Raw genomic sequence first — 19,047 nt, forward strand, 5'->3', positions numbered from 1 at the left:
CTGCTTCACATAGATTCTAAGATGTGCATCACATCTGCATAATGTTTTTTTTAAATTATTTGCTTTACCTCTCTCTCACAAAAAGAAATTTGGCAGAGACACTTACGTGTGAGAATGCTTATGTGTGGGAATGCAACAGCGTAATAGTCCCTCTGGTGAATTTATTTATTCTTTTCCCCACATGTTCCTTATCCACACAACCTCTTGCCTGCATTCTAGCCGCTCCTCAGTAAGGCCAAATCAAAATGTGCCAAGTGTCTCAACTCACTTGCTTGCCCGCGAGGAGTTAATAACTCAAGGTACTGCTCAGTGGCATTCAGTTGGATAATGATGCTTATTTTACACACTCATTTTATACACTCATGACGTGGTGCCTCTTTCTCCCCATTGGCTGTGCTGTCACTTGCTCAATGACGCGTGCACTAGGGCACACCTTTAGTCAGCCAGATGCTGTGCGACGTGACGTGTACAATGACGCACACACTAGGCACATCTTTAGTCCCAAAGAACCGTGGAGCCACCGTGGCGTCGGGTAAGCGTGCTTGTCTTGCAGCCCGTAAGCCCGGGTTCAATTCCCACCCAGCTCAAATTCACCAAATTTTCTTTTCAGAGTCATTCATTTGCTTTGTTTAAAGGAACCTCCCTGAGAAATTTAACTATAACCTGAGCATATTTTTTTTCTTTTTGACGTTTTTACTCTTTGCATTGTCGGCCATTTTTGGTGCCATAATTCAGTCACGCTGTCGACTACGACAGATTTTTGCGTAAGAGGGCAAGTAATGCTTTCTGATTAAAATGTAAGTGGCCTTATGCAAGTACACTCTTTATCATGTGACTGTCTACCTGTAGTTAACACCCTTTGCTTAGCAGCTTATCGTAGGTAAATACATTGTTACGTTTCGCCTACAACGCGCGGTAATGCCGGCGCGGATGCAACGGACGCCGGGGCTTTGTTCAAAGCGGCGGACATTTTGGCCCATTCGACGCCGCCGCAACGCCTGCCCGCCAAGCGTGTCCAGGCGTGTTTCAGTGCCACGTGTCTTCGTGTGTGCGTGTGTGTGTGTGTGCCCTCGCTTGTCAAAGCGCGGCAGCCGGGGAGCGGAGTTCCCCGAATGAGGAGCCTGGAGGTCTCTCGGCTCAACCGTTCGCGCCGTCGTGTGGGCGGGTTGGCGATGCGTCACTGCACTCGGTTCAGCAGGTCTCTCGGCTCGACCGTGCGCGCCGTCGTGGGCTCATGCTCCGCCGTCCCGTGACCTTCATCCCGTGACCTTCATCCCGTGACCTTCCCTTTTGGACCGCGACGCCGAGAGTATAAGAGCAGCTGCCCCCGGACGCCAAGAGAGAGGCTCCGATTTGTACTGTTGAGTTACGTGCTCTCCCGTCTCTCCACTCCGGTCGACCTGACCGGCCGCTCTTTTGCTATGTTAGAATAAACAAGTTGTTCTGTTACCAGTCTTCTCTTGCTTTGCCGGGACCTTCGGATGCTTCCAGTGCCCCGGGCCGCCAGGCCAACGCTACCCTTGGGGCTTGCGACCCATTGGCAATAACGGGCGTCAGCACCGAGACCCCAACAACTCGTGCCAGCGGTGCGATTACAACATCTGGTTGCCAGCGGTGGGATCGCGACAACGGAGGCCAGCAGCGAAGAGATGCGGTTGACTGTATGCTGAGCAGCTCAACGACCATCCGGGAGCAGTGCAACGAGCCCTGTGTGATGACTGGTTGCCTGCAGCGGAACGACTGCGCTGAATTCTTGGCTGCGAGGTTTGGTGAGTGCGGGACTTTCTTCTTCTGAGTTTTGCCAGGCTTTTGTTAGTGTTAGAAACAGAGCTGGTAATTGGGGTTGTCGTTGCTGCCGGGTTAGTTTGCGGCAAGACAATAGTAGGCAGTAGAGAAAGCAGCATTCAGAGCAGCCATGGATTTGAAGTCGTTGCGCAAACCGAAATTGCTGGAGCTTGCGAGAGAGTTGGGTCTGGATGTCTCAGACAAACTCAGAAAACCAGAACTGCTAAGGGCTATTCTTGAGTTAGAAGCTGAGGATGACGAGCTGTCGGAATGCCTTGAGACCATTGAGGAGAGGGAGGAGCAAAAAGAGAAACAGGAGCGCGAACTTAAAGAACAGAAAGAGAAAGATGAGCGCGAACTTAAAGAACAAAAAGAGAAAGAAAAAGAAGAGCGCGACCGTCAACACGCTTTGGAAATGAAGCGTCTCGAGTTAGAGATGGAACGCGCTCGTAATGGAAGTCAGGCACACGGTGCAGGAGAACGAGTATTGTTCAAAATGACTGACCTGATGCGGCTGTTTAAGCTTGGAGAGGACATTGGTTTGTTCCTGGTTAACTTTGAGCGAACGTGCGAGAAGCAGGGGTTCTCTCGGGAAACGTGGCCACAGCGCTTGCTCACTTTGCTACCCGGCGAGGCGGCCGACGTAGTCGCTCGCTTGGAGAGAGAGGAGGCAGAGGATTTCGACAAAGTGAAATCGAGTCTGCTAAAAAAGTACCGGCTGTCAGCGGAGGCGTTCCGTCGGAAGTTTCGGGAAAATGAGAAAGGCAAAAGTGAGTCATATACAGAGTTTGCGTACAGGCTTATGTCAAACATGCAGGAGTGGCTCAAAGAAGAGAAAGCGTTTGGTGACCACGAGAAAGTTCTGCAGTGTTTCGGGCTAGAACAGTTTTATAGTCGGTTACCTGAGAACGTGCGGTACTGGGTCTTGGATAGGCCAGACGTTAGTACGGTGGCTAGAGCCGCTGAGTTAGCCGAGGAGTTTGTGACGCGTCGGGCTCGTGGAGCTAAGGACGGTCAAAAGGGTGAATTTGGCTCCAAGTTTGAGAGGCCAAAGTTCACGCCCATGAGAGCAAAGGGGGACACACGTAGTTCGGATGCGAGTGAAAGCACTCCGACCGAACGTAAGGAGACGGCGGCAACCGAAGCCGAACGCAGAAAGCGGTTCGAGACGAGGCAAGCGCGCGTGTGTTATACGTGCCAGAAGCCGGGTCACTTTTCGGCGCAGTGTCCGACCGAACGTGAGGAGACGGCGGCAGCCGAAGCCGAACGCAGAAAGCGGTTCGAGATGAGGCAAGTGCGCGTGTGTTATACGTGCCAGAAGCCGGGACACTTTTCGGCGCAGTGCCCAGAAACAAAACCAAAAGTCGTGTTTTTTTCATTAGGCAGCACTGACGAGAACATGAAGCTTCTCGAGCCTTACATGCGAGACCTCCTCGTGAACGGGAAAGAGTGCCGAGTGCTTCGCGATACCGCAGCTACGATGGATGTCGTTCACCCCTCTTACGTAGAACCCGATATGTTCACGGGCGAGTGCGCATGGATCAAGCAAGCAGTGGAAGCTCATAGCGTGTGTCTGCCGGTAGCAAAAGTGCTTATTGAAGGACCTTTCGGAGCACTTGAGACGGAGGCCGCAGTGTCATCTATGCTGCCCCCCCAGTACCCGTACCTATTTTCGAACAGGTCCGATCACCTCCTGCGCGAGAAGGGGCTTTTGTTTGGTGAGGCTAGCGTTCAGGCCTTAACCAGATCGAAGGTTCGGGAGCTCGCTGCAAAGGCGGTAGATGCGGGACCGACGTTGTTGAACGATGAAAAAGGGTCAGAGGCGCAGCAAGCTGGTATTCGGAGCACGCCCGAACGGGATAAAATTGAGCCTGTAGCGTTAAAGGCACCAGATACTGGAGAGGAAATTCCCGATGCGGGAAAGTTAGAAGAGCTTCCGATCGAGCTTCCGGGACTAGGCTCAGTGACGAACAGGAAAGACACCGATCAAGTCATTAGTGACTTAATAAGTAAAGCATCGCTGTCGCCTGAGCAGAAAACCGAACTACACCAGCTCTTACAAGAGTTTCAAGGTCTGTTCTCTGAGAGGCCTGGTAGGACTTCTGTCCTTACTCATGACATAGAACTTACCTCCCCAGAGCCAGTACGATCCAAGGCGTACCGGGTGTCACCCCGCCAGAGCGATATTATGGAGGCTGAGGTAACGAAAATGCTACAGCTCGGTGTTATTGAAGCGGGTGAGAGTGATTATACCTCCCCTTTGATTTTAGTTGAGGTACCGGGCAAGGAACCTCGTCCTTGCGTCGACTACCGCAGGCTTAATTCCATCACTAAGGATCAAATTTATCCGATCCCTAACATCGAGGAGCGCCTTGAGAGAGTGAGTAGCGCTCAGTTTATTTCCACCCTAGATCTTGTCAGGGGTTATTGGCAGGTTCCACTTACAGAAGAGGCTAGTAGGTATGCGGCGTTCATTTCACCAATGGGGACATTCCGTCCTAAAGTTTTGAGTTTTGGTTTGAAGAACGCGCCATACTGCTTTTCAAGCCTCATGGATAAAGTGTTGCGGGGACAGCAAGAATTCGCTTTACCGTATCTAGACGACGTAGCGATATTCTCCGCATCCTGGCCTGAGCATATGGCGCACTTGCGGGCAGTGCTAACCCGCCTGCGCGATGCGGGCTTGACAGTCAAGGCTCCCAAGTGCCAGTTAGCACAGGCCGAGGTTGTCTACCTCGGACACGTGATTGGTCGGGGTCGTCGCCGCCCCTCTGAAATAAAGGTGGCCGCTGTGCGAGACTTCCCGCAACCGCGCACGAAGACCGATATTCGGTCGTTCTTAGGTGTCGCCGGCTACTATCAGAGGTACATCCCCAGGTACTCTGATATCGCGGCTCCCTTGACGGATGCTCTAAGAAAGACAGAGCCGCAAACAGTCGTCTGGGATGAGACGAAGGAAAGAGCTTTTAGCACCCTAAAGAGCGCCCTAACAAGCCAGCCTGTGCTACGATCGCCCGACTACACAAAAGGGTTCGTTGTTCAGTGTGATGCTGGTGAGCGAGGCATGGGCGTTGTACTGTGCCAACGGGAAAATGGAGAAGTAGAACATCCCGTCCTGTATGCTAGTCGTAAGCTGACCAGTCGTGAGCAGGCGTATAGCGCCACCGAGAAAGAGTGTGCGTGTATCCTGTGGGCCGTTCAGAAATTGTCATGTTACCTAGCTGGCTCGAGGTTTATCATTGAGACGGATCACTGCCCTCTCCAATGGCTGCAGACCATCTCTCCCAAAAATGGCCGCCTCCTGCGCTGGAGCCTCGCTTTGCAACAATATTCCTTTGAGGTGCGTTACAAAAAGGGGAGTCTCAACGGTAACGCCGATGGCTTAAGTCGAAGCCCCTAACGTGGGAATCAGCCTCAAAATTGCTTGTTACTGATGTTTTTCTTCCTGAGGCAGGATTTTTTTTAACTTATTGCTTTTGTGTAGTGTTTCAAAGTGATGATGTGCTTTTTAGTGCAATTTTTCCGATTTGTGGACGCGTTCTGAGTGCTGCTAAACTACTGTAAGGAACTAGGCAGCAGTATAAAAGGGGAAAGAGCCTGGCAGGGCTTAGTGAGGGTTGTGCCGTGCTTGCTGACTGAGCGGTTGACTTTCAGGCGTGGTTCTAACGCTTGCCGGAAACGAGAACAAAAATGTCAACTCTCCCGAAGTCACTTTGCAGTGTCCTGTGTGCACCTGAACGTGAGAACGAGGCCTTCTCTGTGCGCTGCGCTCAAGAAACGCCAAAGGACGCCCGACTACGGTTATGAGCATCATCGAGCGACATCCCTCCGGACAGCGGATGCAGTCCCCTGACCATCGGGATCTCCTTCCCCCGGCGGGGCGGTCTGTTACGTTTCGCCTACAACGCGCGGTAATGCCGGCGCGGATGCAACGGACGCCGGGGCTTTGTTCAAAGCGGCGGACATTTTGGCCCATTCGACGCCGCCGCAACGCCTGCCCGCCAAGCGTGTCCAGGCGTGTTTCAGTGCCACGTGTCTTCGTGTGTGCGTGTGTGTGTGTGTGCCCTCGCTTGTCAAAGCGCGGCAGCCGGGGAGCGGAGTTCCCCGAATGAGGAGCCTGGAGGTCTCTCGGCTCAACCGTTCGCGCCGTCGTGTGGGCGGGTTGGCGATGCGTCACTGCACTCGGTTCAGCAGGTCTCTCGGCTCGACCGTGCGCGCCGTCGTGGGCTCATGCTCCGCCGTCCCGTGACCTTCATCCCGTGACCTTCATCCCGTGACCTTCCCTTTTGGACCGCGACGCCGAGAGTATAAGAGCAGCTGCCCCCGGACGCCAAGAGAGAGGCTCCGATTTGTACTGTTGAGTTACGTGCTCTCCCGTCTCTCCACTCCGGTCGACCTGACCGGCCGCTCTTTTGCTATGTTAGAATAAACAAGTTGTTCTGTTACCAGTCTTCTCTTGCTTTGCCGGGACCTTCGGATGCTTCCAGTGCCCCGGGCCGCCAGGCCAACGCTACCCTTGGGGCTTGCGACCCATTGGCAATAACGGGCGTCAGCACCGAGACCCCAACAACTCGTGCCAGCGGTGCGATTACAACAACATGTACAGTTTATTGCAGCTGGGTGTACTGTTAATGTGGGCAAGGTCTTGTTTTATCTATTCATTATAATTATCACTTTGTTGTTTTTGTCCCCAGACGCCTTTGATGTAGATGCAGCTTAATTAAAAATTTACAAAGGGTAGCGTACTTATTAACTTTCTAGTCTGCACCAAAAGCCTGCCTTTGTTGCTCCTAGCGCAGGTTCTTCTGTGGATGTGATTTTTTATTTGCTAGCGTAAACTAATTGGCTTCAAGTACAGTCATAACTTGATGGTTGCACCCTTACAGTCGCAGCGCCAGTATAAAATTACTCTTTCTTCTCTTTCTTCATGGTAGTATTATTTGAAAGATGAAAGGTGCTTAGAACTGAAAAAGTAAAACATTTACGAATTTTTTATGGTCCATATGTGTGTGAATAATATATATTAGGGGTGTGCTAATATCAAAATTTTCAATACAAATCGTATACAAATACTTATCTTCAAATATTGAATAATGATATGCACATGCATTATTTAGCAAGTTGGGTTAACTTGTTACCTTGGAACATTGCAATTACATTATCAATATTAATAGACTAGACTAGTAAGCAGTTATATTAAAGCATTCTCTATTCGCTCATGTTAACTTAAAAAATTTAGTAATTCCCACTAGCTGCCTTGCGCCAGCCTGTGCCTTATTATACCGCATCAAATGTCCGTAAAATCGGGAGCATGTTAAGCTGTGCCAGGCTTCACTCATCGCACTTGCTGTCAATCAATAAGGTCAGAGTTGGGGGTGGCGCTGCAAAAAAAAAGAAAAAAAAATGGCGCCCTCGCTGTTCGCAAACCAGTGCCCGTCGCTACTGAGAGGCTGGCTTTTCCGCATAGCGTAGCCGTTTAGTGGCTAAGTGTGCTTTACAGGGAAAATCTCGCTAGCTATACAATATAATCGCAAAATTCAGCACACAATCGCCGCAGTATTCTCAAATAAAATAGAAACAAATGGCAAGAGCCGTGTTTGGTCCCGCGCAGCTGCTATATATTCGATTTGATTCGAATATTCGTATCCAACCGAATATTTAAACGAATATTTCATATTACGAATATTTAAACTATTTTATTCGATATTATTCGAACTTTTCGAATATTTGCACACTCCTCATGTGTAAGTGCGCGCGCGCGCGCGTGTGTGTGTGTGTGTGTGTGTGTGTGTGTGTATTTCTTTTTTTTTTCTTTGAGAAAAAAAAAAACCATGTGCATCCAACCCTGTGTGGTAATCTGATACGAATTTCGTTTGAGTTAATAATGTTGCAGCAGTAGCAGATGACATGACGATAGCCTCGTTGCCTATAGCTGTTCGCTGTTTATGTTATGAGAACAAAGGCAGTGTATGATGCTTGTCGAGGTAAGAATGGTGGTGAGAGGTGTGTGCGCAGAGATGTGCGACACATATATAAATACATTCAGGTCTTCTGTACGCCTTGTATCACAGTTACACACACCCAGTGACTCAAGTTGTATGTTCAGGCATATACCTAGCGACCCAAGTTGTATACTCAACAAGACAGCAGCCAGAAATGGCAAAGTAGGGGGCAAACAAAAAGCTTCACTTTAAGAATTTGTAGGTTGATTAAGCAATGATTGCAGCAACGTTTTCTTTTCCTGCACCCAGGTAACCATGCAACAGCAGCACGAAGACCTGCTCAACCGCATGGGTGAACCCAGCAATGTGCCAAGCTCGACCCAGTGGCAGGAGGTGCTGCATCGGCTTGACGGTATGCTGGAGCAGACAGCTTCCCTGCGAAGGAAAGATCGTGCCGGTTGCCTGCGGCGCATCTCGGCAGACCTCGGCGAGAACCAGCCAGATGCTGACATCACATCTGTGCTTAACAACCTGGCCACAACACTGACCGACCTCAAGAACGAGGTGTGCAGGCGCGAGAGTCTCCGGAATGAAGCCACAAGACCTACTTACACTGTGAGTAGAAGAGCGCTTGCCTGAATTCTTGATTTTCTGGGCGTGCCATAGCTAAAAGACTTTAAACGTGAGAGCATTTCTTTGGCTACCTTACCCCAATTTGGTTGTCCATTTGGCCTCAATATGATGACTGCATATCTAACCTCTCTGAGGAATCGAACTCGGGCCTGCAGCATGGTAAGCATGTTCATAATATCGGCGGCCATGCCATAAGTTGAGGAGGGGCACAGAGTGCATGCTGCTATAGTTAAAAAGAGCATAGGAAGGGTTGGGTTAATGCAAACAACTTAGACTGCAGTTAGCTTCAGCCTTGAATTGAATAACTGCTATTCGAAATTGCAAATAATAGTTTCTTCTTGACTAATTTTTGAAATAATTTGCACTGACGTTGGGATGGTTGATGAATGAACTTGAAACAAAACGTAATTGTGAAATTGCAAGTCAGTGGACCAGGAATGTAAATCCACCCTTGTGAAATGACAAAACTTGAAATGTTCTAAATCATATTTGGTTGTTATTCGGAATCTGTCTGATGCAAGTCGGTGCCATTATAGTTCAGCTTGTACTGGGCTCATTGTCATCATTTTCTATTCATATTAAACTTGGTGTCATCATTATTCGTGTTCAATCGAGTGTAATCATTGTTCTATTCATGCTCAATTTGGCTTCAAAAATCACTATTCATATGTCCCTGGTGATCTCGGACATTTGACAGCGTGACAAGACTGGCTTTCACTTAAGCTGACTTCTCCTTAGTTTGGGACTGGTGGGGGTGTATCAATGATGTGTAGTTGACAATGTCTGTAAAACAAACCTATAGGTTGAAGTGAATCTACTAAACAGAGGTAAGCATAGTTAAGGAAGAAAAGAAACAAAGTGAGAAGTAAAGCTATGTGGAATGATGTAATGAAATAATGTGGTAACAAAATGAAATTAGACACTGGAATGCCAGAATTCTTGCTGGAAACCTTGCTTCTGGACAATTTCATGGGTCTTTCCACAATCTTGGCCTTTAAATTTGTTTCGATCATTGATAGATGGAAAATGAACATTACAATGGAAGCACAGATGCAAGATATGGAGGACTCTTGCTCATGAATTTCATGTAAGGGAGCAGTTCATGTTCCAGTACAACAAATGGTGTACCGTACATCAAAATTGTAATCAAGCGCACTATGGTGCTCCTTATCTTACACACACTCATATAGCTTTACTATTCTCATTTGCATCTTCTCATTCTGGCACAGTTTGACTGTCTTGTCACACAAAACAGCAGAATCATCTTCTCCCTTTCTTTTTCCGTCTATATTGAATATAACATTCAACCAAAAACAATACCATAAGGTGTTTGTGGGGAAAATAAATGTCAATGGTACCAAGTGATATGTGACCTGTTTTAAGTGGACATTCATTGACAGGCCCAGGTTGAGGAGCAGTCTGCCAACCCCACAAGTCTCACCAAGGAATGCTTATTAGGAGATGCAAAGCTGGCAAAGGAAAGATACAGGTGGGTTTGTAATTGTACAGTTGGCATCAAAAATTTACAGATTGCGAGATCTATGAAAATGTTGAATTTCATTTGAGTTGGCAACTGTAGCCAATAAAATTGTGCAACACTATGTTGTTTGCCTATATAATCCAAACATCAAGCTGCGGAATATATTTAGCTTCTTGTCATACCCAACACTCCACGAACTTTGGATTCTAACTGTGCCTTGGAACAATGTTCTTGGCCACCAGTTCAAGTTATCTTTTTTTTTACCCACAGAACTTCTATCCAAATGCAGGGTATTGGAGGCATTTGTCATGCTCAGTATCCATTGAACCATGTTTAGATCAATTTGTTGTTCTAACAAGATAAAGTTATTGTGTTGACTGTTGGAAGCAGATGTATATACATATTTATTTTTTTTTCATGAGGGAAAAAGCAACACAAATATTATGACACGGAACAAGAAGCGACTGACACAAGTGCTGACTATCGTATTTACTTGCATAATGATCGCACTCGCGTAATGATCACACCCCTGAATTTTGTCCTTAAAATTCGATTTTCTTTTCTTTCCTGTGTGATGATCGCACCCCAAAATTGCCGCAGCGATGCGTCATGTGCCAAGTCTAGCTAATGATGGATTGCGCTTACCATCTGTCGAATGCTGACGAATGCTACGTGAATGACTCTTCAAGACGTACCAAGCAGTCTGCACACACCAAACATACTTAAGCAAATGCCCCATTTTATTCTTTTCATTCCACGCTTCCATGGAAAAAAAAAGCTACAACCAAACTTGCCTTGGCTTTATTATTTGTAGGCTTTATAATGGTTGTGGTCAAACAACAACAACAAAAAAAAGGTGCCTTTCGGTTCTTCTCGTCTGTACTCTGAGCACGCAACAAATCGCGAGCGACAATGATAGTAGCCGCGTTTACACTTATACACTAGAAGTGTACCCTATTCAAACGCCGACACTTGTAACACAGCTAAGATATTCGCCCACTCTTAGCGGAAATGTGCCGTATTAGGATTGTAGTGAAGACAAATGCCGCAGTTTCCGCAGCATACCCGCCATGTGTTTCTATGTCACTGGCAGCTAAGCACACCCATCTCTGTTTCTGTCCCCTCAAAGTGGACATGGCTATGCTATTTTCGCAGACTTGCCGATATTAACGATATTATTCATTACTGATACGGAAGAAACTGTGAAAAGAAATCGCCGTGTTCGGATTGCTCCACTGGCCGCCATTTTTGTTTTGGTGTCCGGCACTGTTACAGCGGCAGCCGCCTGTTTGTTGACCTGTTGTCATCCCGCAGCAAATGCGGAATGAAAAAAAAAAAATTGTTCCTCTCGCAGGAAATTTAACCCGCGTAATGTTCACACCCCTCAATTTGCGGCAATTTTTTGACAAGAAAGTGCGATCATTATGTGAGTAGATACGGTATCAACTGATTTATTGAAGGAACATAAGGGCATAGAAAACATGCAAGCGACAACTGCTCTTGGTGCCAGTGAAAGCTCATCATCAGAAAAATGTGCCACATGTTTTCCGTCAAATAAAATGCACACTATTATTAGAATGCCATCACAAAAGGTGAGGTTATGTGTGTGTTTTGTTTGAAGCCGTTTTATCATGGAACAAAAAATAAGTTCAAGGGCCCTACATGTTGAACTAATTGCGTTTTTCTTGTAGACATTTGTAACTTCCTTAATTTCGAAGCATTAATTTATTTTAATACATAAATAGGTTGTGATAACTGAAAATCAAATGATCAGCACCTGTGTCATATCAAAAAGGCTTTTCAGCAAGCAAAAGCCATAAAAGGGAAATCAACAAACCACTAGCATACACCCACAACTATCACAACTGCCGGTAAACAACAAGGGAAACTGTTTAAGTATTGTCACAGGTAGAGAGATAAACGAACATGTATTTACAGATTGTCTGCAGTTTTACGAAGCAACCAAGATGGCTGATGGTCCAGCGTAGAAACCCTGAATTGCTTTAGCTTTGCTTCTTGAAATCATGCAACGCTTTAAAGCTTACATTTTTGTGTCCATGAATTCAGTGTCTTTTATTCCTATGCAGGAGCAAGAGGGCACTGCTTAAGTATAAGTCGGAGCTTAAAGGCATAAAGGAAAAGCTTAAGGTGAGCCAAACAAATTAATGGTTCTAAATTTACATTCACTTCCTTTGACTGAGCTTTGCTGGATTAAATTGGCAAATCGTTCCTTGTTCTGCAGAGTCTGAACCATGCTTTTGATCGAGATGGCTTCACGAGTCATCACCAGATTGACCGCCATGTGTCAGAGCTTCAAAGAAAGGTATGTGTGCCTCCGTTGATAAATTTGGCAGCGCTTCTATATGTGTCAATTCACTACATCTGGACATGTCGCGGCTGCCATATTCATTTATGTTGTGCTTAGTGGTTTACCTTGATGTTTCAGATTGACCTCTTATCTCTGAAGATTGAGTCTGACCGCCACTACCGAATGGATTTGGACATTAGCGACCTCAAATCTGGTAGGAGGCTGAACAACACCAATCTTCCCATCTTATGTGATGTCGTTGGATGCTGGTCATTTATTCTGGTGATCAAAGTTCATTGAAAGTAGATTCGTAGAAGTCTTGATTGTAGTCAATTCAAATGACTCAAATGACTGTTACAACATCAGTCGGTTATCAAAAGATACAGAAGGATCATTCTTATAGCATACTTGGTTAATTTTAGAAATACAGCTAAGCCATGATTTAATGAAGCCATACTAGCAACAGAAAACTTTATTAAGCTGTTGCTTTCATGAAGTTGAGATTTTTATCTTTCAGGAACCAGCAGTAAAAGTTACATTGCAGGTCCCTAGAACAGTTCTGGTGTATAGCATATTTTCAGGAAGCATATGTGGATATAATTCTACACAAAGAAAGCTCTGTGGGGATTAAAGTATCAAAAGCACTGGCACAGGAGGTATTTGCAAGAGCAATGCCTAAGCACAGATTGTGCTCTGTGCTAGTAACTGCCTTCAGGTGGTCTGAAGGTCGCACTTTGTGCACAAATGCACAACATTTTGGAGCAAATATTTGCAGCAGGATCAGGCACCTGTCTGCTGCAGCAAAAGTCTGGAAACGACTCGGCACATGGTAATGGAATGCCACGATATTCACCCAATAAGACTCGTAGGCAACGTCCACCTTCCAAAAGTGTTGGGATTAAAAGCAGATGGAAATATTAGCTGGTCAGGCAGTTGAGATAAGCAAGAGACATTTAGAGTATTGGTCGAAAAAGTCAGGGAAGAGATAGACAGAACCAGAGCTGTTACAGGCATAGGTGGCTGTACAATATTGAGGTGGATGTTTTAATGAAGAAAGAAAACGGGAAGGAGAGATGAGTGATATGCTAGGCTGAGATAGACATAATAAATCCCGATTAGACAAAGCAGGCTAGATGACGTTGTCGCTGCCCGGTTTCAAACTGGATGCAAATAAATATTATCATCGTCATCATATGCAGTTAAACCTCTATAAGACGAAGTCGGTAAAATCGGCAATTTGCTTTGTTATATCGAAATTTCGTTTTATTGAAATTCTACCTTTTATGGAAATAAGTACAGTCGCTGATCGATTTTTCTTACACGGAAAGGGGCCGCAGAATTTTCCGAATTATCGGGCAATCAAAAAAAGCAAACTTAAATGAGAGAACAATTCATTTTCATAAATTGCATGATACTGTTTCATGCCACATATGTCCACGATATCGTCGCATCGGCAGTATGAATTAAGCAAGGCCAGCCACGCTATCGCGTGCGCTCCGCCCCCGCGGCTTGGACGACCGTGCGCTCTGCCTGCACTGGGACGACGCTATCAGGAAAAGCGCCGGCAGCGGGGAGCAAATGCTTGTCAGCATGCGGCAATCTAACTCTGTGCTTTCTGTTAATATTGGAGCACTCCCATTCAACTTTCTTGCACCTGATTATATTTTTGTTGCAGTGTTCAATTGATTGTCTGTTCTGTTTTGCCCTCCCTGGATTGTGCATCCTAATGCCCTCTCATGAATGTTTTCTCACTGACTTGAAGTTTTGACACGGTAACAAAGTATGCAGCGTGAATGTGAAAAGCAACAACTTTAATGTATTTTCTCGTCCTGTCGTGTCTCACATTTCTTTAGCCAGCACTTACCTGTCAAAACTTGCTGCTTTTGTTACTGCCTAGAAATGCAACAGATCAGGCAGCAGATGGCACGAGAAGAGCTGCTCAAGTCAACCTTGGGCTTTATGGTAAGTTTATTCCAATTATAGCTGTATTAATACATGCATGAGCACGCACATAAAGCTGTTGTATTTCTGCATGACTTCACTTTGTGCACGTAGTGGCAAGAGTTGTGAAGTTGTTAGTGAACAGTTGGACTGCTGAGGTGTTAGCTGCTTAAGTGTTAACTGCAGACGTGTCAGCAAGCGCTGTTGTGAAGTGGAACATCAGAATTGGTACTGAAACCATAGTTGCTCTATAACTGTGACGTCAGGCCTCACTCTGTAACGCTCACTGTGGTATCTTTGGCCATTCGCACTGCTAGTCCTCTACCTTAGAGCAGCCAAATCCTCAGCCCCTCTTGGTCCAGCTGGAAGCAAAGCATTTGAGCTGAGCACACTTCAGTGTTTCTGGGCGATGCCACAATGCGAGAAGTATGAAAATTGAGGCTTGAGCAAGTTCCACAAATATGCACGATTGCAGCGCTGTTGTTTGTGCACCTTGACATTTCACAGTAAACTGATACTCAATGCACATACGAGGAACACAGACTATTAAATCGTTCTAGCCTTGTGGGATGTGTCAGTGTGATGCACATGTGCTGCCTCTGCACTTAACCATGATAGGCATGCAACAAGATCACTTCAGCGCTGCATTGTGTGCTGAATTGTAGAAGGGAATTAATGAAGCAGTTAAGAATTACAATTTTAGGGCATTCCATGTCACCAATGCATAACCACTGCTAAACGCTTTGGTGCCACGTGGTACCGTAGACTCGTGTAAAGGCCGCACCCGTGTAAGGGCCCACGCCCCCAACTTGGCAGCCCAAGAATCTGGGGGGGGGGGGGAGGAGTTTTGATGGAGAAGCAATCGCGTTTGGTGCCCCGATGCCACACACACAGGCACATCGGTGAATTTTGGCACGCTGCATACTTCCACATGCCGCTACTAGATGGCGAGAGGTGCGCATTGACCTCTGATGCAATGGTACGTCCGAAGATCCAGGGTGTGCACAAGTCGCCAGCTGCAACGGCGCCGTTTGGACCAAAAGGTTCAGTACAGTGTAATGGCCACACCTCATCAGAATTACGAAAAAAAAAAAAGTGCGACCCTTACACGAGTCTACACGGTTAATAGAAATCAAAACACGTTTTCAGCTCAGTGAAATCATAGGCTTTAAAACGAACAGCTGATTTAGATAACAACAAACCATCTCTAATACTTCGTCCTCAGCTTTATATGAAAGTAAGTGAAGGCTGATTTTACCACGTATTGCTTGGTGTATTGCTTGGAGCAAGTAGCATGCACAAATTTGGATTGAAGTGAACTGCCTGGGTGCTGTCATGTTATGCAATCACAGTAACTTCTGCAGAAGCAGACGTCATGTGACCATAGCTTGGCCAGATCTCGGAGTCTGTCCAACGGTATATTTGGAACACCTCTGAGCACTCTAGATTGGAGCCGATCACCTGGATGGAACTAGCCGATCACATCGGTCGCACTTTTCCTCAACCAGCCAAACATGGGGCTGTGTCGAAACCCTCTGCTGTAATTGAATATTCCCAGCTAAAGGTGCCATAAATAACCTGCCTCTCAGTGATCTCACTTGTTCCCTTGTGTGCTTTCTTGATTTGATTGAAAGAACAAGGGCAATCAATGCCCTCTTTTGCAAATTAGTCATTGTCTTCCACACTGGCCTGCACTGTGTGGCTGTGTTTATGTCAGTTAGACCAACACTTTTTGTGTGCTATGCCCTCTGTTCATTTTCTTCTTGGATTTGTGTACAGGCACAACCTGAGAGGCTCGAGCCCGAAGAAACACGTCCGAAACGTTTTGAACACAATGGGCAACAGGACTTTCTATTTGAAAAGTACAGGAGTGACCTGTCGGTAAGCATTGAAGTGATAGCTCTTCTTTGATTGCCTTGAAAAAGCTTGCAGACACATTCACCACAGTTTGGCATGCTCTTAGTTTATGCATTGTTTTGCAAAGGTTATGCAAGGGCCTTAAGACTGATTATGTTATGCCCAGTTGTGTTCAAGGATGTTTTGCTCATTTCAGTTGTGTTATATTACAGGCAGAGATCAGCAATCTGCAAAGAAACCTCAGCTCTGAGCCAGATCTCCATTATAGCTGGTTGTCATCCAAAAAGGATGCGCCAGAGGAAGTTAAGAAGGCGGATGTGTCAGCCAACAAGAGCTTTCCCAGGTAATTTCATTGATGATCCATTCTCCAACACACAGGCCGAACTTACCATTGTCCTTGATCTTTTCTTATGAAAGTTATGGCATTTTAATGTGATAGCTGCATGACATCACAGCACAATTTTATAACCCCTTAACAACAATCATCGTGTGAAATCAGTCAAATGTAATGCTGATCATGTGGCTTACTTTAAATGTGAAGAATTAAAAATTGTTATGGCAACAAAGAAATGTGGACCAGGGCATCGCAAATGAGAATTGCGATGTGGTCACAGCGGCTTGCAATGCGCCCTTGCCAAGCACTTCAACTGCATTGCTGTAGTCACCATCACATTTCCTTTTACTATTATAGGCATGCTTTTACTACTGTATGTACAGCAGATGAGCAGATGTTCTTGTTTTTATTCACCCATCACTCCGTTTGTCAAATGTAATTGGCAGGAATAAAAATTTGGAGGATACTAAGCTTCACCTTAAGAGCGGAATGCCGATAGCACCAAAGATCCCTGACTGCTTCTCACGCTTCCTGGCAACTGCAGCGTATGTAACCGTTATGTTTACCGGGAAACGCGGGCAACGAACGCTATGCACAAAGGCAAGCTTTCTGGTAGAAATGCCGCCTCTTCCATGGGCTGCGGATGGGTGGATGGATGTTATGAGCGTCCCCTTTGGAACGGGGCGGTGGTTTGTGCCGCCAAGCTCTTGCTATAGATGGCGCTTGCCTCCACTGCATCGCAGTGGAGGCAAGCGCCATCTGGAGGTGTTGCAAGGAACCGGGCATGCTGCTCCGTGGCATCCAAGATATTTGCACACCAGCGCGCACAAATGGCAGATGCTGTGGCCGGTTTATGAATAGTAGAAATGCTGGAAAAGGGGTTTGTTTGAGTTTTCGCCTAACAGAACTATGTTTTCTCGTATATTCAAATTACAATCTGACGCTATCATGTCTGTAGGTTGTATGTAAGTCGTACTTTAAGATTTTTCTACATATTTTAGCTTGCGAAATTTAATCAGTTCAGTAACTTTCTTGCAGCACATGGAGGGCCTGGGTATGCATGGCTCAAAAATATTTTTGCCGACACAACGTCAGACGCTGGGCACAGACGCTGAATTTTCTTCAACGCCAAGGCATTTCAATGCCTTAACGCTATCGCGTTAGAACGTCATTTTTGTCACATTGAAGCAAATGCCATACCTGCATCAAAGCATTTGCATCATTGTGTTACATTTGCAAGACTGTGTTATATTTGGATAAACATCACATTGCATTTGGTTCATTAGTGTTATGTCAGTGTGAAATTGTATTCTATTTGCATCATTTTGCTCAAACGTTTTGATCATTAGCATTACTATAATTACTAGAATATCCTGACTACATAATGTGCTAAGCGCAGGTGCCAGAGTGGCACCAATATTGATGCCTGCCACCAGTGGTGCACTGCATTACTGGCTGTGTAGGTGTCCTGCTCGCTGCACATTGCAGAATGTGTCCGTGCCCGGAGCGTAGCTTTAATTCTTGTTTGTTGACATAATTGCATGATTATTAAATAACAAAAGTCTTTTTCTCACTAGCAAACGATCATACATTTTGTTGCCATAATACCATGGGTGGCCTCCAGACAGCATTGCTTGTAGGGACTGTGCCACAGAGCATAGAAAAACGACTGTAAAACAGTTAATGATAGTTTGATTTATCCTACATGCGTCATGGACAAATGGTGCAACAGATGGTCCTCGGACTGATGTATGCAGACGACATAGTGCTACTAGCGGAGAGTGTAAGAGATTTACAGACAGTAGCGAATATCTCTGGCGACGCGGCAACAAATCTGGGGCTTAAGTTTAGCACAGAAAAATCGGAAATTATGATCTTTAATGAAGCGACAAGTAATTATGTGGTGTCAATTGAACAGCAAGTCATACCCAGTTGAGCAACATAAATGCCTCAGCGAATACGTAAACGAAAGGAAGACTTACTGAGGCACCCACCAAAATAATCTGAAAATAAAGGGGAAGCAGAGTGCTGCAATAATGAAACGTAGAGTACGTTGGGGTCACAATAAATATGAAGTGGTTCGTGGAATCTGGAAAAGAGTAATTGTGCCAGCGCTGATGTTCGTAAATGCCATTCTGTGCTTCAAATCGGGTATCTTGTCAGTGTTGGAAGTTATCTGAAGATCGGTAGGCCAGTTAGCTTTGTTGCTAGCCCACGGTAAAACGCACAAATGAGGCAATGCAGGGTGACGTGAGTTGGACTTGTTTTGACGTCAGAGAAGTGCAGAGCAATATTAGTCTTCAAGAAAGACTCAGGAACATGGATCAAAATAAATGGGTAGCTAAAGTGCACAACTATCTGTACCCGAAAAGTGTGGACACAGAATGGAGGAAGAGGTCAAGAAAGTGGGCAACCAAGTACAGGGCAATTGAAAATGTAAACAACCACAAGTCGTTGGAAAGAAAGTGAGAAACAGAGACTGGACATTGAATGCAAAGAATGGAAACAAAAAAGACCGTGCAGATTTACAAGAATGGGAAGAAAAAAAATTTGAAATGAAAACCTGTACGATAACGCAAAGGGTACGTTGCTATTTGAGACGAGCTAGTTGCTTAAGGACGAAAACATACCGGAGCAAATATTCGCTACAAGATGAGGCATGTGTCATCATCATCATCAGCCTATATTATGTCCACTGCAGGACGAAAGCGTCTCCCTGTGATCTCCAATTACCCCTGTCCTGCGCCAGCTGATTCCTACTAGCACC

The 19,047-nt window shown here is 45.8% G+C and overlaps 1 protein-coding gene across 3 annotated transcripts in view; it reads left to right on the plus strand.

The window, feature by feature from the left end:
• LOC126522757 (uncharacterized) overlaps positions 1–19,047 on the plus strand; it is a 68,310-nt gene that overhangs the window by 37,358 nt on the left and 11,905 nt on the right. For all 3 annotated transcript variants that reach the window (XM_050171548.3, XM_050171546.3, XM_050171549.3), the window contains 8 exons: positions 8,037–8,342; positions 9,761–9,849; positions 11,928–11,988; positions 12,083–12,163; positions 12,287–12,362; positions 14,046–14,110; positions 15,869–15,970; positions 16,159–16,289. In XM_050171548.3, the coding sequence (XP_050027505.1) occupies positions 8,037–8,342; positions 9,761–9,849; positions 11,928–11,988; positions 12,083–12,163; positions 12,287–12,362; positions 14,046–14,110; positions 15,869–15,970; positions 16,159–16,289 (911 nt within the window). The remainder of the gene's footprint in view (positions 1–8,036; positions 8,343–9,760; positions 9,850–11,927; positions 11,989–12,082; positions 12,164–12,286; positions 12,363–14,045; positions 14,111–15,868; positions 15,971–16,158; positions 16,290–19,047) is intronic.

The sequence above is a fragment of the Dermacentor andersoni genome, chromosome 6, assembly GCF_023375885.2.
Source record: "Dermacentor andersoni chromosome 6, qqDerAnde1_hic_scaffold, whole genome shotgun sequence".
Lineage (NCBI taxonomy): Eukaryota > Metazoa > Arthropoda > Arachnida > Ixodida > Ixodidae > Dermacentor > Dermacentor andersoni.